At 38.0% G+C, this 24,742-nt stretch overlaps 1 protein-coding gene across 2 annotated transcripts in view; it reads right to left on the bottom strand.

The window, feature by feature from the left end:
- The window catches only part of LOC149560533 (Alkaline-phosphatase-like family protein), a 194,224-nt gene that overhangs the window by 168,530 nt on the left and 952 nt on the right, over positions 1 to 24,742 (bottom strand). The window contains exons 2-3 of one of the 2 annotated variants that reach the window (XM_089824719.1): positions 1,719 to 1,753; positions 1,355 to 1,476 (exon numbers count right to left, since the gene is read on the bottom strand). In XM_089824719.1, the coding sequence (XP_089680845.1) occupies positions 1,355 to 1,476; positions 1,719 to 1,753 (157 nt within the window). Of the gene's footprint in view, positions 1 to 1,354; positions 1,508 to 1,718; positions 1,754 to 24,742 lie in introns of both variants that reach the window. The other variant, XM_089824720.1, reaches the window with a different exon arrangement.

Below are 24,742 nucleotides of genomic sequence, written 5' to 3'. Positions count from 1 at the left end.
ACATATGTGTTAATCAACAAAAAGAAACTTCCAAAGACGCCAAGACATGAACAATTAAAGTCAATGTTATTGTTCCTTGGTCCCACTCAAAATGGCTTTTCACATTTTCAGCAATTTTCAAATGTCAATTTCCTGATCTTCCACATTTAGTGGTAACACCTTTACTGGTAAAAATGGAAATGCTTCCCCGAACCTTAAGAAAATCTCCAAAGGGGAACGACCTTTAATAGTAAAATAAACTAACTTTCCAAAACTATAGAAGAGAATCTCCAAAGGGCACCTTTAATAGTAAAATAAAAATAAACTCACTTCCCTGTGCCCCTTAAAAACCTATAGAAAAGAATCTCTTAAGGGGCAAGGAGGCATCACATAAAATCATTACTCAACTTTCCCTTCTTGAATAACTTTCTCATTCAACACCTCTAGATGGTAAGTTGGACAGGACAGATTGTAAGATGAAGAAGATTCTTCAGCATAGCCACGAGAGCATGAAAGTCACTGCATCTAACCCAACGGCTCTTGTGGCCAGGCTAGAGGCTCCCTACCAAGAGAAGCCAATTGTGAATGTGGATCCGGATACTGATAAAGCTGCTGGTTAGTCAGGACTCGGAAGGGCCTGGGAAAAGGTCTTGGGCGAACCTCAAGAAGAAGACTGCTATCGTGCCCAGCGGCATTCAAGAGCTTAAGGCCTCGGTGAAGAGGATGACCGCTTTGGAAGAAGAGGTCGCTGAGACCGACCCTTAATATCTGGATTAGTCTTTCCCTTTCTTTCTTTTGCTGATTTTACTTGTGCTGGTTTGCTGGTCATAGGCCTTCTGCTGGTTTTTGGGTCTGTCTCCACCAGTCTTTAGGTTATGAGGGCTGTAATGCTTAAACTTTTGTAATCTTTTGTAAACGGTGTTGGGTCCTTTAAAAACCTGTTTTTGCAATTAATCAAAAACTTTCTCATTCAACGCTGCCTAAAAATTAGATGGGATGATGCATACCTAGAATAAGTGATAAAACAATCTTGTCACTCAATTAAAGCAGATACACCTCCATGAGATCTAACCTCATAATGAGCAAACAGGGGGTAAGGCTCTTTGTAAATAAACAAATTCCAAGGATATTATTCTTCCATCCTAAGCAACTTTGTCTACGTACATACAATTTAAAAGGCTGAAAAGATAATTCAATACATTATGTTGAGCATAGAAAACAGCATACAGTCATTATGTTTTGCGTTGAAAATAGCATTCAACTAAAATGAATTCAGGTTAAGTTGGATGTGGTCAAGTCAAGTGAAAATAGCGTGCAAATCTTGTTTGTGACCTTATTTTTGTGGAAGGAAACATTTACAGATATTATTTACCACCTTCAAGCGTTGCAGACTAGTAGTTGGAGGATCAGCAATGGCCTTGAAAATCCTTGCAGATGACCCTTCTTCTAAAGCTAGATTCTGCAGCACTTGCAATTTGTCCATCCATGGCTTGACCTCTGGAACAACATTTGGAAAGCATCCCGAATCCTGTAAGATATTCCTACAACAATCAACCTATTCTGCCATCAAAACTGAGATGGCATCCTTATTATAGTTTGCAGATCTAAATCCCACAAGTGGGCTTTCTCTATTTATAGATTGGTGAACATATAGAACAAACATAATAATCATTCAGTAGAGAATGTGAAATTATGACCTCCATCACACTGACACAAAACATGAATAATGAAAACCATACCTTTGAAGAAACTGCTTGGTGCAACAAAGTCAAACCTGCATAGTTAAGAAGTGCCATAAACAATGATTAAGAAACTGTATCTGAAATGCAAGACACCATTTCCAACATTTAGCTTTTGATTGAAAATGAAATTAGCTAAGGCACCACGTTTCCAAAATTGAAATTGTCAGCAATCTTGCTGGATGTCAATCATCCTACATGCAGTTTTATGACATTATGATTAGTTAAAAGATGTATGTCCAAAATAAATGTCGAGTTTAAGCTCATTAAGCTATTATTGGTGCAATTTTTTCAACCATGCGTCAGCCGCATACAAGTTTCTTGTAAGATGAAAAAGAATATTAGTGTCTTGCATGTTAAATTTTGCTGTTGAAATTGCAAATATATAGTCACCAGGAAAACATCTGCAGGTTGGAACTTGGAAGTGAACACCAAATTTCTTCTCAATAGAATAATGTACAAGAAGAGTAAGTGTGATTGGTAAGAAAAGGATAAATTCGCATAAACATTCTTTTTTAGGGAAAAGATTGACAGTTGACACTTATGGGATGTCTAAAAAAGTGTGATCCTTTTGTTTCTTACAGACTTGTCTTCCTCTGTTTATTTGCTTCCCTCATTTTCCAATTTCCAACATTGGCTAGTAGGATCAAGATGCTTTTTCCGTTGCAGTATTAGTATCAAAGCTTCACTAATGAGGAAAATTTGTCAATTGTAAAGGACCAAGAAAAAGATAAAGAAATCTACCTTCCCTCGTAATGACTCGGCAATATTGCAATTGCATGACAGTTTATTGTTCAATTTTTTATTCACAATTAGCTCTTTCTATGAACTATTTACCAAACATTTATTTTAAAATAGAAACTAGAGTAATATTAATATGTCAGAAATTTTACCTTCCTACAAAGGATCAATTTGAATACAAGGTAAAATCAATTTTTTTTGTTGTCGGTAAATTCTATATTGTAGCCAACGGGTAGAATAGTATCCAAACAAGCGCATGACGGTTGAGTCACCCCTTCGGAAAAGTATATGTACACCATCCGAAAGGGATTTTGGAACATAAAAATCATTGGAATCATTGTAATGAGCATATTGCATATATGAATAAAGTATTTGTTGTGTGTTATATATTACCGTACTACATGCGATAAGTATCCTTTTACCCTGTACGGTAAACATTTGGGGTCGTTGCCAGTCGAACCTGGAATAAAGAAAGTGTTATGAAGATTAATGCTGAATCTGCTTAACAAGGATATGAATAAGATAAAAGATAAGAATAAAATACGCACAGAATAGGAAGTTTTAATTTTAGCACAAAAGGCGGAGCACAGACAGAAGCTTCAGCAGATTGTTGACGAGCACCGTGGGGGTGAAGGAGCACAGACGAAGGGAGTGCATTAACCTAGCAGGACGAGGAGTGTCGAGGAATTGCTAGAAGAGACTCGACAACGATTGAATTTGGTGGAAGAAACAAGAGAGGAGTTCCTTAACTTGTATACACCGAGGGTGGAGCATCCAAACATAAGGGAAGCAACTTGCACAGCTCGAAGTGCCGAGGGAGCACAAACGTGGAGTGAACTCTTTGTTCCTGATACACCTTATGAACGGATACAGGCAAAGAATCGAACAACTTCGCTTGAGGAAGATTTTTTTTCACCAACGCAATTTTTGGAAGCTGGGTGGTTGTCTGAAGCAGCGCGATTGTGCAAAACAACGCGGGTGCTCAGAACAACACGAGTACTCAAAACAGCACAAGTGCTCAGAACAGCGCGGCTACACAGCAAGTACTACAAAATCAAAAGAAAGTAGCAATGGCAAGACCAAAAGAGAAATTGCCAAAGTTTAATAGTGACGAGATGGCAAATCCGATCAAACACGCAAGACGTGTGAAACAATATGGACAACAAATGGTGTAACGGACAAGGATGATTGGGTCCGGCAATTTTCAACAACCCTGCAGAACGTAGCAATTGATTGGTTTGCAAAAGCGGATCCTCAGAAGCTAACTACATGGGAAGAAGTTAAGGAGTTCATAGTAGAGTTCCGACTGCTAAGGGACAATAATGGAATTGTAGCAAAAATATACAGCACAAAGCAAGGAAAGAACAAAACGGTCTGTGTCTATGCAAGAAGGCTAAAAGAGTTGGTGGGAAAGATGGAGAGCCCACTGGCTGACAGATTGAAAAAACGATGGTTTGCTGAAGGGCTATGGCCGGCTCTGAAGAAGAAAATGAAGATTGTACCTCCAACATCGTATGCAAATGTGTATAATCGGGCGATGGATCTGAAGAGTGAACAAAAAACAAGCAAGAAGAAGCACCAATCGTCGAACTCAAACAATACATCGTCCAAAAGTAGTAGTAGCAACGAGGAATCAAGCAAGAAAGTTCGAGCGTTGCAGAAGGATATACTACGAATGATGAAGGAATTTAAAATTTTGAAAAAGAATCCTGACTCGGTGAAGGGGGAATCGTGGTGTACGAACTATAAAGAGGAAGGCCACACAAAGGGCTCCTAACTGAAAAACAATTCTGGGATATCTACCAGGTTGCGGGACATTCCATAAAGAAGTGCACGTTTAATATGAAGTCAAAAGGACACCAACAAGTGTTACTAACGCAGGAAGTGTCCGCCAGAACAAACACAAACAACGATGCAACCTTAGGGGATTATCGCAACAATAACCAACGCGGAAGGGGTGGTAATAATAATAACAATAATAACAATGGAGGCTAGAGTCGGATACAATACGATGCGAATGGACAGCCAATGATACAGTGTTGTGCATGCAACCTCTGCAGGCACTTTGCCAGAGATTGTACCATGAAGGAGATGTTGTAGCTATTATGCAGATGGTGTGGTCAAGGAGACCACGAAGATTCAAAATGCCTAAAGCAGGGGGTAAATTTGTTAAGCATTGAAACATGTGCTGAGAAAACACTAGCCATTACACGTGAGCAAGCTAAGAAGGCAAAGTACCCTGATGCGGAGGAAGAAAAGAGGTTGCAGCAAGCATGAACGAAGTTGAAGAAACAAATGGAAACAGGAAAGTTGCAAGCGAAAGGCACTGTCGATACCTCGAAGAGGAACCTAATTGAACAAAGCATGATAAAGCAAGTAATGCAAACAGAAGTTTTGATAAAATTAAACGACCTTCTTCTTACAATGCCTCAGTCACAGATGGCGATTCTGAATATGACACCACTTTCGAAAGTAACAGAGGAAATAGGAAAGGTGGGCAGCGAAGCGACTGCAATAGACCCAATGCTACTGGCACTCACGACGGGAAGGCATCCAGTAGTAGTCGAGATGGGCATTATGGGAACTATACTTACAGACACAATTGTGGACAGAGAGTCAAGCGTGAATGCGTTACCAGAAGACATATGCAACAAGTTAGGACAACCTACATTGTGGCCACCTATATTCCAGTTGCTCACAGCAAATTAGCACGGGATCAAACCATTGGGAACCTTGATGGCACAGCCGGAAACTATTGGAACGAAACCATTTTTATTGGATTTCATGGTCATTCCACTGAAAAGAAAAGGGTATTATGCTATCCTTGGATGGGGTTGGTTGGTACAAGCAAAAGTAAAACATGACTGGAAACAAAATACCCTATCCATGGAATACGAAGGCAAAAAATTTATAATTGACTTGCACACACAGATGGTAGGTGAGGTGGCGGCATTGTCAGACTCAGAAGGTGAAGGCGAAAGTGAGGATGAAGGAAAGAAGAGAATAGAACCGGACGAAGGAGTGTTGAGATTAGGAGGGTCGAATGATGACAACCTAGACACTGTGAATGGCCTACTCCACTCGCAGATGGAGGATTACGAGCTCTTTCTGAGTTGTAATATGTTAAGGGTTGACGAAGCTGAGAAAGGATAGGAAAATGAATGTCCGAAGGAATACAGAGAAGCTGAAGAACGAAAGGCGATTACAGCTGAAGCTGAAGGGAAGAACATACCGTACGAACCCAACAAAAGGTCGGAGTACGTACGGCCATACAGAGGAATATATCAGGATACACCGTACGGCTGGGAAAGTTATAGGGAGAGGCCTATAAGTGAACCGTATGGCTGTACGGCCAGATTGCTTGGAGGTTGGGTGACCGTACAATGAAGGAGAGACCGTACGACGAACTCGTACGAACATCAGCAGCAAGAGAACCATACGGTACGGTCCATATGGTAGCAACAGTCGGAGTGAGGAGGTTGTATTGTAGCAAGAAGACCATACGATCATACAGCTGTGGCAGAAGTAATCCATCGTGTGGCTGCACAACATACGAAATAAAGCTATGGTATAAGAAGAGGAAGCACCATACGTATCAAAAGCAATGAAGTGTCGTAACCGTACGGTCGAGTAGGAGACACTTGTGGACATTCTTTAAAAAAAAGACAACAAATCATAATAGCTAACAATGAAAAACATATGGTACTGAAGGGAAAGACATCAACAAGTAGTGAAAAAAATGTAAGCAGTTGGCAGAAAGAGTATGGGATCAGAAGAAAATCATAAAAATGGTGTGTTCCATGGAGTTTTGTGTGGGTTTGAGGGTGCTAATTTGGTCTTAGCAGTGGGGGCATTGCCCCTCCACCCTATCTTGTATCGCGACAAGGAGTGCGCCTGGGGCTCTGCCCCAAGACCCTACACTGCTACAGGCATAGAGTGTTTGTCTACCAGAGGTGGAGAGAGTACTGGAGCAAGCCTTTCGAGAGGGATGCTACACTCTAAGGCACTCGGAGTAGGTGTTGGATGTGAGGCTGTCATGGTGGATGCATAAAGAGCTCAGAAGGAGTTGATCATCCAGTTGGAGGCAGTAGAGCGACACTTGGCTCAACGTACCCAGGCGTTGGAAGTAGAGAAGGCAGCACAGGTGGCTGTCAAGGTCAAATTGGCTAAGGTGACAGTATTGTGTTAGTAAAGACTACAGATGCAACGTGTTTTTGGAGACCAGTTTAGTGCAGGCACGGGAGAAATGTGAATTTGATGTGAAGGAGAAAGATCTATCCTATTATACTTAGTCACAGTTAATGCATTCCATTTTGTTATTTTGTCTCAGTAATTTTCTAATTGTCGTCCAGAGACAACTTTTCTTTTTGGGGGGGATGATGTAGTCAGTAAATTCTATATTGTAGCCGATGGGTAGAATAGTATCTAAACGAGTGCGTGACAATTGAGTCACCCCTTCGAGAAAGTATATTGTAATATCCCGATACAGGATATTTACTGATTTCTCTTTGAGCAATATAATCATAAATTAAACTTGGCAGATAGTTTCCAGCAACACTAAAAATAGTAACAAAACCCACCGGCACTTATCTAGTCTCTTTTAGAAATGGAATACTCAGATTCAATTACAAGAACATGCAATACGAGACAACAATAGAAACAACTATTCTCCATAAGATCACCATTTGTTATTTCCACTATAACATTCAAGATGTTGAACATATAACCACGAGCTACAAACTGATAAGATGAAACCAGCAAACTCTTATAGTTCCTTAAACAAAGTTATTGCCTTATACAACAGCAATATAGCAACCAGCAACTAAAACGTTATTGTATTATACAACAGCAATACAATAACCAGTACACATAAACCAATCCTAAATACAAATTTAATAGTTGAATTGGAATGATGGGATAAGAACCTGTAAGTGTGAATTAAACACCTAAAATGATGATTCCTAAGACAATGGGTTTGCATCCACTGCCTACTAGCACGAGGGGCTATGTACTCCAACTAGCTGAAAGCTGAAGCTTTCTGAGACTCCTGCAAAAGAGGAAATTGAACTGAATAATAAATCAAGCATGCCAACAATGAACTTCCTTCCTCTTTTAATACACAATCCTCAAACTATTCGGCTCCTCTCTGGTTTTCATCTTATTCCTCCTTGCCCCTTTTGTTCTTTATCTAACATTTTGAGCCTATGTCTCAGAGTCAATTTAATATTGCATAAAATAAGACTTCAATATTTCTAATGTTCCAAAAGGGAACATTACAAATCTCTCCTCCTTAAAATTGCTTGTCCTCAAGCAATTAGTACCAAGATCCCATACGAGTCTACAAGCAGCCTTGAAATCCAAATTGAAAACAGTTTTGACCATACTGTGAAGCCAAATGTCTCTCTGCAATCTATCTGTCATCCAGATCCTTGGATCCCATATAACTCTCTGAAAAAACTCAACACCTGTACCTGTAAACCGATCAACATTGATCAACACCAAGTCCACAATAAAATCTTCGTCCCACAATAGATACAATCTCCAACATCTGGATCCCAAACTTTCTTACGTTGTCTCGCTGCTATGATGAGATAGAAATATATCCAGGGTCCATGTATAATCCAGTAGAATGTGAAGACTTGACCTAAGCGGATGATGTAAGAAACGAAATGTTGAAAAGCTGAAACTATCATCCCATGGACATCAAAATTCATACTGTTAGCATAAACTTGGAGAATTCTGAAACGCATAGGTGCTATGAGTATGAAAGATGTTGAAAATCTACCCACAACCCTCAAAAAATTACTCCACCAAGAACTGTTTAGAGGCTCATGAAGAAAATTCACCCAACTCCTGAATGGAATGAAATCAGAAAATATGTTGGGACTGATCAAATGATAAACAACGGAAGTTGATTCATCTTCCCCTGCTGAGATCCGGATTCACTGCTAGAATCTAAGCCAGGATCCCAAAGTCTGAAATCAAACTCTTCCTCTTCATGGCATACAAGAGATGATACTTCATTTAACACAAAAAGAGGATTGTTAGACTTCCAATCAGCAACAACTTCAAACAAAGGGTTGTTAACAAGCTGAAAGTGTTCTGAAGTTTTGCTACTTAACCGTTTGGGGCAGCTATCCAAATCATACATCTACTGAATACTTTCAAGTTCATCAATGACTTCCTGGAAGAACTCATGCCTCAACCTATTCTCATGTTCCCAAGAGTGTTCTATGAGCTTGATTTTTTTTCCTACTCCCAGTTAAGATAGTTGACTTTCACTTAGTGCCTCCCGAACATTCTTAAGCGTCCTATTGAGATCCTCAATCTCCTCCCTTTCCCTATTTGACTGTGTTGCATAAATCTCAGCCACCTTAAGAATATAATCCCTGTCGGACAGCAGATATAAGTGATCTGATTTCATAGTTTCTAGGGCTGTTTTGACTTTTCGTAACTCAGCCATTTGCCAATCACTTTCCCCCTCCCTTGGGACTTTCCTATAGAGTTGCTCAACCAACTCATGGGTACTATCAAACTGCACCAAGGATCCCACAACCATGTCTTCACTAACCTTCAGTTGATTCTGTAAGGCATGTATTTCATTATCTTCTTGCTAAAACTGTTCATTGTTTTGCAATGACATCGTAGGTTGTTCCTCTAAATTCATGTTCTGAGTATCGTGAGTATGTGGTTTATGATACCAAGGTTCCAAACTGCTACTACCTTGTGTGCAATCTGTTTCATTATTTTGCTTGACCAAGCTCACCTCCAAGTCACCAACAAAGAAACCTATACCTCACGTAACATCTTCGAGAAGGCTGCCCATCTCTAGTAGTTGTTTGCTCTTCTATTTCAAGATCATCCAAATGATAATTCTGGTCTACTGGAATTTCTTCATACACCCTTATGTGTTCTTCGCTTGCAAAAAGATCCTCAACCAACTCCAGATACTTTCATTTTGCCATATCAGTCATATTTGGCTATTCGAGATAAAAATCCATATAATCCCTAAATGATAGATCATTTTGAATTCGGTTAGGGAGTCTTTGATAGTCTTTGTAAATATTGAGTATTTCAGTTTTTATAACAGAATCTAAATTCCAGACTAGCTGCTCTTGTGGCTTCATAGTAACTTCCTTGAAATTATCCGATTCCTTTCCTAATTCTATAACCCAGGCAATTTAATATGCTTCTCGAATCAATCTACTTAATGGTACTATCTGACTATAACCTTTTCTTAAATTTCCTCAAAGGGCTAGAAACCTAATTAAGAACCCTGCTCTGTTTTATTGATATTAAGTATCCTTTTTTTTAACAAATGCCTACTCGCCAAAAAATAGTACACAAAAGGCGTGAGAAAGGATAAATTAGTATCCCAAAACCAATTGCAGGCATAGCATATCTGAAAGTAAAGTACAACAATAGGATGCGCCATTGCCAAAAACAAAATTTATAGTGTAATCCTATCATGAAACCTTCTGCATAAGTTCAAGACAAAATGAAGTCCTACCAAACTCAGATATAGATGCAAGTTGAATAGACTCTACTGCTAGAGTTTGTACTAGAAAAACTTAACACCTTGTCTACCTTTTTGAGTCTCAAACATTCCATCCCCTTGTCTTTCCGTCAAATCAGCTCAGAAAGTCATTCATATAACAGCTGGATCAGGGTTCACCACACTAGCTTATCTTTCCTCCAAATGTTTCACATATCCAGAACACTTCAGCTCCCGCTCAAAGTGCAATTTTGAATGCATCCAAAGAACACCATCATGTTATATATATCATCAGGTAACTGACTCATTGATAACACTCCAGACTTTGTGCTTTGGGAAGGGAAGAGCCAGCTTTCATGTTTTTCATGCAAACCTTGTAAATAATCTAGAATCGCACTATTTTCCTCTGCTCGTTTTCACAACTGCAAGCGCCTATGGCATGTGACTGGATTGGCCCTCAAGTAAAACAGGCAAGAAGCCTAGCATATCAATGACAGGAACACTGTCCAATATGGTTATCCATCCAACCAGGAATTTGCGTACATAAGGATTTAAAAAATTCACCCCTTCCCTCAAGAGTGATATGAACTCTTTTATGCTAAACTGGTCACTTTCTAAAACAATGTCTTTGACAATATTCTGAGAACTTTGACTTTATATTCTCTCCGTGATAGATTGTGCTGTAATAACGCAACTCTCCAAGGTTTTGTAATTTGGTTTCTATCAGCTCTTCAAACATTGATTTTTTAATTTCCTTCTTCATGTGTTATATGGAAAATACAAGCTTCTTTGCCAAATAGAACGATTCAGAATCCACTCACAATTTCAGTAAGTAGCACTCCCCGACACCTATCACTTAATTCGAATTGGTAATCAAATCAAATGAGTAACGTCCTTGGCTGATTACCTTGGTGTCTACAATGAATAGTTTGTTTATATTGCCAGGTGCAGAGGCCCGCCAAGAAAAGCAACAACAAGTAAAGTTTCTACTTAACATTATCTGCCTTGGCCGTTATTTGGCAAGTAATACACTTGTCGCAAAAACCCTACAAGTAATAAAACTCCTTCCTTCGACAATCCTTTTTACGATGGGCGTTACCACATGGGTTGGATATGATAGTTCCACCATCGGTCATTATGGGAAAACAAGAGCCCATCAATTCCCTTCTCAAAATGTAACAGCACCAAAAATCATGACCTCCAGAATCAACACTTCATCTTCCACTAAAACTCAACATCATTCCAATCGGAATTAAAGGCAACCTCTACGATGGTAAATACGGCTCCTCTAAAATCGAACTCTAGAAACAACACAAGCTTGTCAAATTCGCAACTGCAATCAACTTCGGCTGTACCCATTAACTCTTCAACGAAAATCGTATACCAATGACTTGGTGGTAATTCAAGATGTATGAAGTCATTGGAGAACTTTAACTTCCCTTCGTTGTGTTTTCTGCAAGGTTAATGGTGTATTCTTCTGCAAGATTACCCGTTACCTACTGGAGAAAGGCATTGGTGACACAAGTATAATATGCACATGCTAGAAGAAGACCACCACCAAAATAAGATATTCACTAGAGATAAACATTGTCATGGAAAAATAAAATATGGTGGCTCTATCTGGTACTTCAGTGATGGAAATATTCCCCTTCATCCCAAGTACTCCAGCATGGCTACCGACACTCTTATCTTCATCCCTGGATGCCTCTGCTATAGGTTCTCTGTCGTGCCTTCTAAACTTCCTGCAACCGTTATCACCTTGCTATCGTGGCCTGGAAATTGATGGGGGAAGCACGTCTTCAGCTCAACTCACTAATAAGATCCGATTGGTGAAGTCTTTAAGGCTCTACTAAATTCATAAATCCACGCTAATGAGATGGTATCTCTAGATTCTGGATGCTGAGTTTGCAAATGAGACTCTGACTCTAAAGTTGTTGCCTTGAAGGTATCCTGAAGTTCTCTAATGCTAAGTTTGTTCAGTAAAAGGTGATCTTCCGGACTGTTCAGACCTGGTTTTGAAACAACTTCTGTAAATGAGAGTGTTGACCCACCAGCATCGTTTGCAATGCTATTTTCTATCTTCGTCCAGGAAACATCAACCTACCTATCTGCACAAATATGCTTTTTGGCTTCATTGTTGTCTAACAATGAAGTGTGCGTCTGTAAACAAGCATCTGAAAGCAGGATATTTGACACAGGACTTGAAATATTTTGTAGTAATCCCCATCAAATTGATCCCATTGATGCTCTTTCTTAAGATAACTGGAAGTGTGTCTAGGGGGACCTGAAGCTCATCATAGGCATTATTTTTCTCTTATCCTCTGTAACATCACATCAAGAACTCAAGCTTAGCATTCAACTTCTGTCTCTCAAGTTCCGGTTCCTCTGAACCTGATGTCTTGTAAACACTTTATGTCTTGTTTCCTACAATTTTCTCCTTTGATAAAACCCTTATGCTAAAACTGTCTCCGATAGAAAGTTCAGAACTGCATAACCTCATATACTATTTGAATATCTGCAACTAAGTTCTGATCAACCTTCTGGCTGAACCCAACAGATGGCAGGAAATAGGCTCTGATACCACTGTAATATCCCGCTACAAGATATTTACTGATTTATCTTTGAGCAAAATAATCATAAATTAAACTTGGCAGATAATTTCCAGCAACACCGAAAATAGTAGCAAAACCCACCGGCACTTATCTAGTCTCTTTTAGAAATGGAATACTCAAATTCAATTACAAGAACATGCAATACGAGACAACAATAGAAACAACTATTCTCCACAAGATAGCCATTCGTTATTTCCACTATAACATTCAAGATGTTGAACATATAACCATGAGCTACAAACTAATGAGATGAAACTAGAAAACTCTTATAGTTCCTTAAACAACGTTATTGCCTTATACAGCAGCAATATAGCAACCAACAACTAAAACGTGATTGTATTATACAACAGCAATACAATAACCAGTACACATAAACCAATCCTAAATACAATTTAACAGTCAAATTGGAATGATAGGATAAGAACCTATAAGCGCGAATGAAACACCTAAAATGATGATTCCTGAGACAATGGGTTTGCGTCCACTGCCTGCTAGCATGAGGGGCTACGTCCTCCAACTAGCTGAAAGCTGAAGCTTTTTGAGACTTCCGCAAAAGAAGAAATTGAACTGAATAATAAATCAAGCATGCCAACAATGAACTTCCTTCCTCTTTTAATACACAATCTTGAGACTATTCGGCTCCTCTCTGGTTTTCATCTTATTCCTCCTTGCCCCTTTTGTTCTTTATCTAACATTAAATTGACCTTTACAATATTTTGAGCCTATGTCTCAGAGTTGATTTAATATTGCATAAAATAAGACTTCAATATTTCTAATGTTCCAAAAGGTAACATTACATATATGTACGCCGTCCGGAAGGGACTTTGGAACATAAAAATCATTGGAATCATTGTAATAAGCATATTGCATATATGAATAAAGTATTTGTTCTGTGTTATATCTTACTATTCTACATGCGATAAGTATCCTTTTACCCTGTACGGTAAACATTTTTCACAAAAAAAAAAAGACATGGTTTATAAAATCATATCAAAGATTGCAACAAATGGGCTAAAAACAACACTCAACAAACTGATATCTCCAGAACAAAGCGGATTTGCACCTAACAGGAATATAGTGGATGGTATAATTGTAACCCATGAGGTAATTCATTCTGCCTGAACCCTCAAAAGACAATACATGATGCTAAAACTAGACATTCGGAAGGCCTGTGATAGAGCGGATCGAGGATTCTTGAATAAGGTAATGCACAAGTTTGGATTTTGCGAAGAGTGGGTGAAATGGATTGGTAGCTTGACCAAGGATTACTGGGCCTCTATCCTAGTTAATGGCAGCCCTCAAGGATCCTTTTCAACATTACAAGGCCTAAGACAGGTTTCACTCTTTTGGCTGAAGTCCTAGGAAGGCTAATCTTAGAAAGAAGGGAGAATGGACAATGGAAAGGGATCCGGCTTGCAAGAGGAATTGAGGTAGTCATGCACTCCCAGTTCGCGGATGACACCTGATTCTTTGGAGTTGCTACTTTAGAAGAAGCATTCACAATGAAGTGGGTCCTATCAACCTACAATGTCGCGTCAGGACAAAGCGTTAACTGGGGGAAATCAGAACTTTTTTGTTTCAACACTGAGAAACCAACTCAACTTGCCATTGCTAAGGTTTTTGGGGTCAGAATTGGGAAACTTCCAGTAATTTCCTCGACAACCCTCTTTTTGAAGGAATGGAGAAAGCTGAATTCTAGAAAGATCCCATTGACAGGTGCTGCTCCAAAATGCTAGAAGAGTAGATGGCTTACCTTCGCTGGGCATTTATTGATGCTAAGAACAATAACCTCAGTAATGCTAATCTTCTCTGTGTCCTGCTTTCGGATCCTAGAACAGCAATTGATTTCATACAGAAGCAGACGTGGAAATTTCTCTGGAATGGGGGTCATGAATAGGACAAATTTCCACTTATGGCATAGGAAAAGTTATGTAGACCAAAGGGTGGTGGTGGGGCTGGTTTGAGGGACTAGAAGCTCCTCAACATTGCTCCGAGAGCTAAACTCATTTGGCAACTCTATTCAAATCCTGAACAGAGATGGGTCAAATATTTTAGAAAAAAATACCTGGACGGTCAACAAAATGAGAGGATTCTAAACATAGCGAACCCGCCTAGGAGGTCTACCTTATGGAACTTCTTAATCAAGTGCAAAAGCCTGATAACAAATCACATATCATGGCAGGTTGGGGGCAGGGCGAAAGCAGACTTTTGGAATGAATCTTGGGACGGACATCAGGTCTTTTCAGCAGAAGACATCCCACACAACATCATAGCCACTACAAACAGAGCTTGAGGTAGAATAGGTGAAACATTTTCTTGTTCAAAACTCGAACCAAATTGGGGAATTGTTGATGTGGAAAGATGTGGATACACTGGAACTATCCACAAATGACAAAAACGGACTTAAAGAAATCCTTACAAATAGAGTATTCTATGGAACACAAGGTCAGGACACCATCAAGTTGTGCAGATCAAAAAGTGGTAAGTATTCAGTTAAGATTGAATATGCAATTCAGGAAAACATCCATAAAGACATTGAAAGGGAAAACAAACTATGCTAGCACAATGCGTGCTTGCCCAAGGCTAGAGCTTTTACATGGTTGGCAGGCAACGAGCGTGCCTTGACAGGTGAAACATTGATGTTGTTTGGATTCGCTGGTCCGTTGAGATGCTCTTTGTGTGCTAAAGAGGAAGAAACAGCAGACCATCTCTTTATCCACTGTGAATACTCACAAAAAGCATGGGAATTTATCTTTAAAAGACTGCATTGAAGGGTCCAAATGTTATATCCCAAATTTTGCCCTAAAATTTTTAACTGATTATAACCATTGAATCAATTATCTCTTCATAATCGTGTGAAAATGAGTTAGTTAATATAGTCACTGTTTATTTCTTCATAACAATGTGAAATTGAGTTAGTTAATTATAGCCGTTGTTTATATCTTCGTGATCATGTAAAATTGAGTTAGTTAATTTTAACCGTTGTATCGATTTAATTATCATATGAAAGTAAGTTAGTTAATTATAGCCGTTGTATCAATCTATTCAGGATCATGTGAAATTGAGTTAGTTAATTATAGTCATTGAACATATATGATGAGCATGTAATGTTAGTTATTTTGACATTGACGAAATCCCTAACGGTCACTTGATGATTTTAAATTAGCAATTTATAAATCTTGAATTGATGTCTTGGCGAGAATGTTGTTTTGAATGATTATAGGATGAAGATTGATGAGAGAGGGGAAGCATTGCGAAACGAGGTCATCGGAAGGGGATGGTCAAATAGTTCAGTCATCAGAATCGACAAGTTTGACCTAAAACTATCTTGGTAAGGTTATTAGGACTTGGCAACATATTTCATGGTGGAATTGCATGAGCTACAATGTGGAATATTATAATATAACAATGTAAAATAAACCTAAATTCTTACCTTTAAGAATTATCAAATATTAATATTATTTAATTATTATCTTACATTCTTAAGTATGGTCATATGTAAATAATAATAAAATGACACCATTACATTAAAAATATTAATCCAATGATGCCACCTTATCATTAAGTACATATAAGCATAGTTGAGAAAATAAAACAATAATAAAATAATATTAATTCTTAAAAACCTTTCATCTTCTTCTTTCTCACTATTCCCTCCTTTCTTTCTTTTCTTTTTAGCTGTTTTGAAAGACTTTCGAATTGGGTCTTGTAACTGTAGGTAGTCGTAGAGACAGTCTTATTCTTTATTAAAGTCTATTGGCATTCATTCTTACACACACTCCCTCGCCTTTTTCTATACTTTGGCAATCGAGTTACTTAAAGATACCATCAAAGAGACTGATCTCAGCCCGATAACATAACTGATCAACCTGTATCGATTATGTTCTACCTTAAACCAAATCAGTACCAACTTCCGCGGGTCACACAGCAAGCTAGGCGATTTCTTCTAACTCTTCGCAAAGTTTGGTGACAAAGTCACGTAAGCTCTTAAATATAATCTGTGTACTCCTTTACTTTTATTTTTAAAATATCAATGCAAAAGTTAATCTTTAAGTTGTCAATAATAGTATGTGGAAATGACCACCAAACAGTTCTTCAAGTATGCCGTGACCCTTGCAAAGTTGTCGTTTTTCATTTGTGATAATCTAACAATAATTAATGCACAAGTCTGTCGAATACCTTGTAAGTTAGTCAATTCCCTTTGGTGAAATTGTTACTCTAATTTATACATAAGTCTGACATTTTTCTTTATTCATATAAACATCCGAATATGTAGACTTTCTCTGAATCATGTAAGGTCAATGGCAAGAATGTTATTATCTCAGTTGGTAATCAAATACATCCTGATATAATACAGATAATTGAAAGATAGATAATGAAACCAACACCAAGGAATTCACTAGGCGAAAATGCTAGCATATGGTGAAGGTGTAAAGAATCTATGTGAAGCTAATCTGAAGGCACCAAGGAATCACCGGCTTGTTGGCCTGAAAATGGTGAGGAGGTGAAGAGACATCTGCAAAACAAGAATGATATCAAAATTAAATAATTAATAAAACAAATAATGCATTAGCTCATGCATGTTCCACTCATGAAGGATGTTGTCAAGCCGAGTGGTGGAGATCGGGTTTGACGACCCACATTTTGAAATCCTTGGCCAAGGTGTAATTTGGCAGATTTACCGAAACAAGTGATCTATGTTGATTGTCAAGACGCTTTAGTTATTTTGTCGAATAACTGTTGGGACTTCAACCCACCTAGATACTCTGATGGCTGGACCTATGAACATCCCAAGCCCGACCTTGGAGTAGGGAGGGCCGTTCTATTAAATTAGAATAAGTGGGGATAAGTAATGGTCCGCGGTTGGGAGGTTAAGCCCATGTCAATGCTTCTCCTCTCACCAAAGCCAGGGCTTGGACAACAAGTAAAAGAAGTTACACAATATTCACTGCATGTTCATTTCACCTTTGAATGTTTACTTATTTCATTTCAAGATGAAAGTTATTTACTTTTTAATTAACTTTTATAAATAACTTTACTTAAATTAGATATTTCTTTTCAAGAACATTTGTTACTTAATTTCAGTTGAATAATTAGTAGTAGTTAAATGATTACATCTGATATTTGCTTTCAGCTGATTAAGTTAGTTAATTGTTATCTTCTCATTATGTATTCTTGGTAAATTCAGCATTGTAAATAGATTTTAATTCAGTTTTTAACAGCCATTGGAAATCTTAGTCATGTGAATTAGGAAATCAGTTTATTTCTAGATTGAAACTTGATTAGGAAAATTGGTATGTTACACCAACACCAAGAAATTTGAAGGATTGGCTAGCAGCGTGGCCAGCTAAGCCCCCTTCCTCCACTTATGCTGCGATCTGGTTCATCATTCCTTCCATACAATTTGGACAATTTGGAGTGAGCTGAACAGAAGATTATTCCAAGAGCGGGCGGAAGAAAGTTCCAGGTTTCTCTCCAGACTGGAAAAAGCTATTTCTGAATTGGTAACTAACGCTGCTTCCAAAATTAATTCAGAAAAAAACTCCGTTCAATCAGAATGATAATTTCATCCAAAGAAACTGGCCTCTGATAAAATTTAGGCCCGTTACTGGGTTGGGGGGGCTAATCCTCAATTATCTAAAAAAGAAAAGGTGGAATGGATGCCACCTCAACCAGGATGGATAAAAGTCAATTTTGACAGGGCTTCTAGAGGGAACCCTGGGCCTTCTGGTATTGGGGCAGTGGCAAGAAGAGAAGATGGTAGCATTGTGGCAATTCGAGCAAAGCACATTGCAATTGGTACAAATAACCAGGCAGAATGCCTAGTCGCTTGAAAAGCTATAATGCTTGGCCTGAAGCTTGGAGTCAAGATGATTCACTTGGAATGCAACTCTCAGGTTATAGATTGTGCCATCATTAATGGCAAGCTAGTAGCCTGGCATTTGGATAAACATATTTGTTAATGTTTTATAGCTTTAATTGGATAAACCTATGAATAATTTTTTTTTTATATATATATATGTGTGTGTGTGTGTGTGTGTGTGTGTGTGTGTGTGTGTGTGTGTATGTATATTAATTATATAATTAAAAAATAGACATGTCCCTTCAAGGGACATGTCTCCTCATAGGCTTACTCTCTATATAAATGGAAAGAGATTGTTGTATTTGAAAAACATACAACTCACAAACAATGTTATTTCATCTGCAGCAATCATTTAAACTTTATCATGGTATCAGAGCAGGTTCTTTACCAGGGAATAACTAAAATACAAAAACAATGGTTGAAGAGTGCTCCCAGTCCATCATTCACACTATTGAGCAGAGGATACCAGCAAGGAATTAACATAATTTAAAGAGTTGTGTGAAATATATGAGTTTACATTTTTGATAAAATTCCCTAAATGAAGTGAGGTTGCATGTTCTCAAATGATTGACATAATTGATATCATCTGCAATATCATTGGAAGACTTTTGGTAAAAACCATATACAGCAACTGGATAAATCGACCGCATTCAGCAATTGAGTTGATAGCTGCTTAATTAACAAATCATCGCTACAGATGATACTCTAATAAGTGGCAACAACCTTTATATATTGAATACTGATTCTCAGTTTACAACTATCGTCCTAAATGAGTGGGTAGCGATATGATAACAGTTCCACTTAAGCTGTTGCATTCAAATATTGTTATATTGCTGTGATACTTTTCAGGTTTGTCATAAGTCTGTTGCTGAAAATAGTATTTTCGTCTCCCTTGGCATATTGCTGGAAATTTGGGAACTAATGTTATTAGCAGCTTAATAATTGAGCTCCAACATTATTTCAAAGGTGCTGCCAGTGTTGTGAAGGAGATTATTGTAGATAATTAAAGGTTGGCTATTTAATTCCCAGAACAGTTCATTCAATATTTCATCCAAACTCCTCTATATCAGCTGAAGATTATATTCTCACTGATGGCTATCATGAATGTTTGTTAATATGCAATCTGAGTCAAATCTTTGCTTCCCCGTGGGAGACGCCCCTCACAGTTATGGCTCTCTCTTTAATGTGTTCTGGAAGAACTTTTGCTTGAGGATCTTGTTTCAAGCATCTTGCCTTCTTATAGGGGTTGAACGATAAATCCCCCTTCGGAAGTTGAAGAGAATCATAAAGTTCTGGTTTAGATCACAGTCCACTTAAAGTTACATTGGATTTGATTGGATACAAGACAACATTACCTTTTTTTATGGATCGATGTAATGATAGTGCCTGCCACTTTTATCACCAAGTTTGGATATCGCAGGAGGCAAGCTCAGGCGTGCTTTGATTTGCAGTGATGCTTATTTTCCCTGTGTTTTTACACACTCAAAACATTATCAACCTGGCTTCAAAATACAAGCCTCTGTTTTAGTAGAAATACAGTACGTTTTGATGAATATGCATGTAGCTGGGCATTTTGAGAGTATAGAATTGTACCATTTAGGGACCCTGGAATCAAGAGGAACACAAGCACGCTGAATTTCATTATTCTACAGGCAAGTATAGGTACATGAAATGCTACAATAAGGAAAAGTAACATATCGCCTCTGTGATAATAGGACAGAGGTCCTGAGCCAATCAAACCTTCTTCTATTGAATTCATGAGGCATCAAGAATACCATGGCATGCACAAGAAGTATCGAGGATTAAGAAGATTAAAGGATCTTCCAGTGATGGGAATCGATAGATGACGAGAACGGCATATGTTCTATGTTCTTGGACGCACAACAAGTTATGCACTGTGGGTTTAATATTATGAAGAGTTGAAAGGAAGCCACAGGCTCAAGGATAATATCATGCACACATTCTGGAATAGCAATTAGCTAGTTCGAGGATAACATATGTATGTGATGCTAGTTTAAAGTGAAACATAGAGACTTTGAAAAATAATCTTGATTCCTAAAACAATATTGTTGTCGTCACGGGAGAATATTGGATGTGAAATGAACAAATGCTTTATACTGTTTCAAGGAACCAGGTGAACAAAGAGTTTTTTTTTTAATGTGTCATTTTCTGATACTGAGCGAATGAATCAACAAGTTATCAGGGTCCACTTAATATCTTGAATAATTGAACATAACTTTGGAAGGACGCGATGTTCACTTCTACAAGCCTTGCCATCGGTTAATCACAAGATAGAGTATATAATCCAAATGAAATTCTATCTGAATCTCTTAAGTTGCTGTAGACAAGAAATGAAGACAATTGACAGGAACGTCAAAAGTCAGCTATCGTGTATTATCAGCCATAGGAGAAAGACGACACTCAAAACAATGAGCAGTTGATATGATAAGACAATGATTTATAGAGATGATGATATTCACATACCAACCAGCTTCATGCCACAATTGTAAAGCTATATTGTGATGAGAATGTTGAGAAGTACTCCATTTTGTAGAATTGACATAGATGAGCATGGAATGGAGGAATTTACAATTTTAAGAGGTGTTTATGCGATGGAAACCAATCCAAAATGCCTTGGATCCAAGTAAAGACAAGGTCTGCAATCACTTGGAACTATCCCAATGTGATTTAGAATAGTGAGATAAGTATTCTCTCTCAAGACTAATATTTTTTATTTTTTATTTTGCAATCAGGCTCTTATATGTATCCTTGTATGTATTATAAGTGTTATTTATCTCCTTATGCTCTTGTTCTTTTCTTTTGTCTCCGAGTATGTTCTTATAAATAAAGAAGAATAGTGCTTCAGGTATACTGCCGAGGCATTTATGCAAGACTTGATCTTATGGAACTAGCACATTTTGTGAATATCTAGACTATAACATTCCAAACAGATGGATACTTGTTGTACCCCAAGGAGCATGACACAACTTTCTTTTAGGAGGTCAGAAGTTTGATATCAGATTCAGAGGGAATCTGACACTTCATTGGAGACAACCTTGTACTAAGAGATCGGGAAAGTTGGTATCAAACTGAGAGGGAGTTTTGACACTTTAATAGTAACCTTGACAAGCAAATCAAAAGGTTAGTGTTTCTTTGTGAAGAAGAATATCCAAGTGCAATCCCTTGTAATATACTCTTGTCTATGAGAGATAAGTTTGAGGTAAAAACCTTATTCTCAAATGGTTGTCATGATGACATCACATGACAGTATCCAGGTGACTTCATGTGTATGGGAAACTATCATGTGTGCATCATGCGGAAGTGACAACTTCCAAATGATTATGACTTGTACTTGCAGAAGTTATTGGAAGGTGACGACATTACAATAACTTATATCACGATATACATTTTGAGTAAATGTTGAAATAGATCATGAAAGGCTTTATCTTGTAAATCAACAACTAAGTGTTAGATGTCATTAAATTGACTATCTAAAAGTTGTTTGTATAGATATATGATAGGTATTTGGTGAATATCTTGCCTTGATATTCTGATAGGCCATTACCGCATTGAGTACTTGGTGAATATCATGTAGTGGATGTTCTGATAGGCCATTACTCAAAGTACTTGTTCAATATCATTTGATTGATGTTCTAAAAGGCCAATACTCATGCTACCTAATATGATATCAAAAGAGTATTTGGTGAATATCATGTGTTGATATTCTGATAGCCCAATACCCATATGATATTATATAATGGAAGTCTTCGGATGAAAGATTTCCTTGATGTGATTTCCTAATATTACCAATTGTGTAATATTTATCATATGTTTATCCTTCCTAGCTAAGAGGGAGTGTTAATGTTTTATAGCTTTAGTTGGATAAACTATGAATAATTATATATCAAATCTAATGTGTTTATTATTATTATTATATATATGTTATTATATTAATTATATAATTAATGAATAGACATGTCCCTTTAAGGGACATGTCTCTGCATAGGCTTACTCTCTATATAAATGGAGAGAGATTGTTGCATTTGAAAAACATAGAAATCACAAAAAATGTTATTTCATCTGCAGCAATCATTTAAACTTTATGAACATTAAGCAAATCCGCGGCATCCTAATGAAGTTTGAGGACTTCAAAATAACACACGTTTTATGTAAAGCCAATGATGTCACTGACAAACTTTTGAAAATTGGAGCATGTGAATCCATGCCTAATATCTTTGAGGATTACCGGCATTTGCCTTCCCCCGAGCTGGATGATATGGCAGATAGTACCATTGATTAAGTTACATCATTTGGGGATATGGAGGAGGGGGTGGTAAGGAGGAAGTGACATGGTACAGGTGCCATCAATGCACCAAGTTTCTCGAACCCTCCTTAGCCCTCATAAATCAGGTTTTGAAGCCTCCTGCAACCATTGACTCCAAAGCAGCCTTTGCTTGAGTGGGTTGGAAGCCAATTTTGTATCTGCAACTGGTGGAGGGGGAGCTTGTGTTGATTGGTGAAAGGAGGGTCAGAATTAGGCAGCGCAAGACCACCCCAATACAGTCCTTTGCACCCAGGGATGCAAATGGAAGACTGTTATTCCAGCTACAGCTTCTTCTAAAGAAAAGAACTGATGGTGGAGCAAGGACGAGAAAGGAAATGGTGCCTTCTCAGGAGGGCAGCTAGGCTGCTTCAGCATATGAACCAGGCCACGGTGTTGACATGTCTATTCTTCCTGAGCATGGAGGAGAGGCAAGTACCGGAAATGTGCCAGCAAAGCCGCTCATTCCCACAGTACCTGTTCAGAAAGAAAAACCTAGGAAGCAGCAAATAGTGGACAATTGTCAAGTGTACCAGGATCCACGGGCGATTCCGAACTTCACCAAGGCTGAATTTGATAAGTGGTTCAAGTAACTCATCTAATGTTGCTTGTACATACACTATAAATAACAAAATTCTTGTTCTATGGTTAGTCGGATTTATGCTGCATTTTGTTATGGTTTGTTCCCCATTGTGTATGGTGGCACAGCATACTTGGGGTGGGTAGTGTATAGGTTTGCTTCTGTTTGAAGTTTGGAGATGATGATCTGCCAACTGATGGCTTGATCAATTACCAAATGTACAAAGTTGTACTATTTTGATATATTAATAGAATAGAACTTTGTTACCAATCCCAAAAAAAAAAAGAGACTTTAGATGGTATACATATTGCACATGAAAAATTAAAATAATGCGTGTATGTTAGTGTGACTATACCCTGAAGTGATAAAAAGAAGATGATATCAGTAGGTTATGTAACTTGAGAAATGATAGTCAGAAGAGTGTTTAGTTGCAGAGCTCTCATGGTATCTAGCACACAAATTGCACTTTCAAATAATGCAAACATGAGAATTGAATGTAAAGCATATTTATGGAGTTCAAAAGGGCTCTAGTTCATCAATGCCACTATGATTGCACACAAAAGTAGTGTAAACTGCAAAACCAATATGAGGAAAAAAAAAAAGGTGCAAAAACATTTGTACAAATCCCCCTTACAATGTATCTTAAAATTTGTATGGTTTTCATGTGATCCAGTGTACTAAAGCCAATATAATTAGACCCTGCATTGGTGTAACTTGAGAGTTTAAGTATCAACAGTCATTTGCAGGGTTAGAAAGGGCTCCAATGCATTGATGCCAGCATGATCAAACCCTAAAGTGGTGTAACTTGAGCACTAAATGTGAGGACAGCTACTTCCAGAGTCGTGGTAAGATAAGGTGGACTAATGCCAGTATGATCATACCCTAAATTAGATAGGTCAGATTTGAAAGAATAAGGTACAGATGAATGCGTGCCGGGATACTAATGATGAAGTAGCTATGACTGAATTCTGTCTTGAAATCATTTTAGCATGAGCATGCTAAAACAATAGAAACTAGAAAAGGTGCACCTTCGGAAATGAATGTCTAGTTCTCTAATGAGTATGCCAGATGAACTCAGTATTTTGAAATAATTTGTATTGAGGTTTCTAGTATGGCCACAACATGAAGTGGTGTTGTATGTCAGTAAAATATAGAGATAAATTAGGTTGCTTAATACAATATGTGTGCTGGTATGCTTACAGTGCGGACCACAGTATCATCAGCGTTAAATAGAACTGTGAGTTACGATAAATTCTGATAGTTTGGATGTTTAATAGATGAGTGAGTTTGATTGTGCACGATCTCACCTGCGGTCCCAGAAAGATCTCTACCATTCGATAAGGAAGCATCCTATGTAACAGAGATTTAAAACTGAACATAGGAGAATATTTACAAGTCCAGAGGGGGATGTG

Source organism: Cupressus sempervirens, chromosome 4, assembly GCF_028749045.1.
Source record: "Cupressus sempervirens isolate cs-2001-9-10 chromosome 4, ASM2874904v1, whole genome shotgun sequence".
Taxonomy (NCBI): domain Eukaryota; kingdom Viridiplantae; phylum Streptophyta; class Pinopsida; order Cupressales; family Cupressaceae; genus Cupressus; species Cupressus sempervirens.
This window is presented reverse-complemented; position numbering and strand designations above follow the sequence as displayed.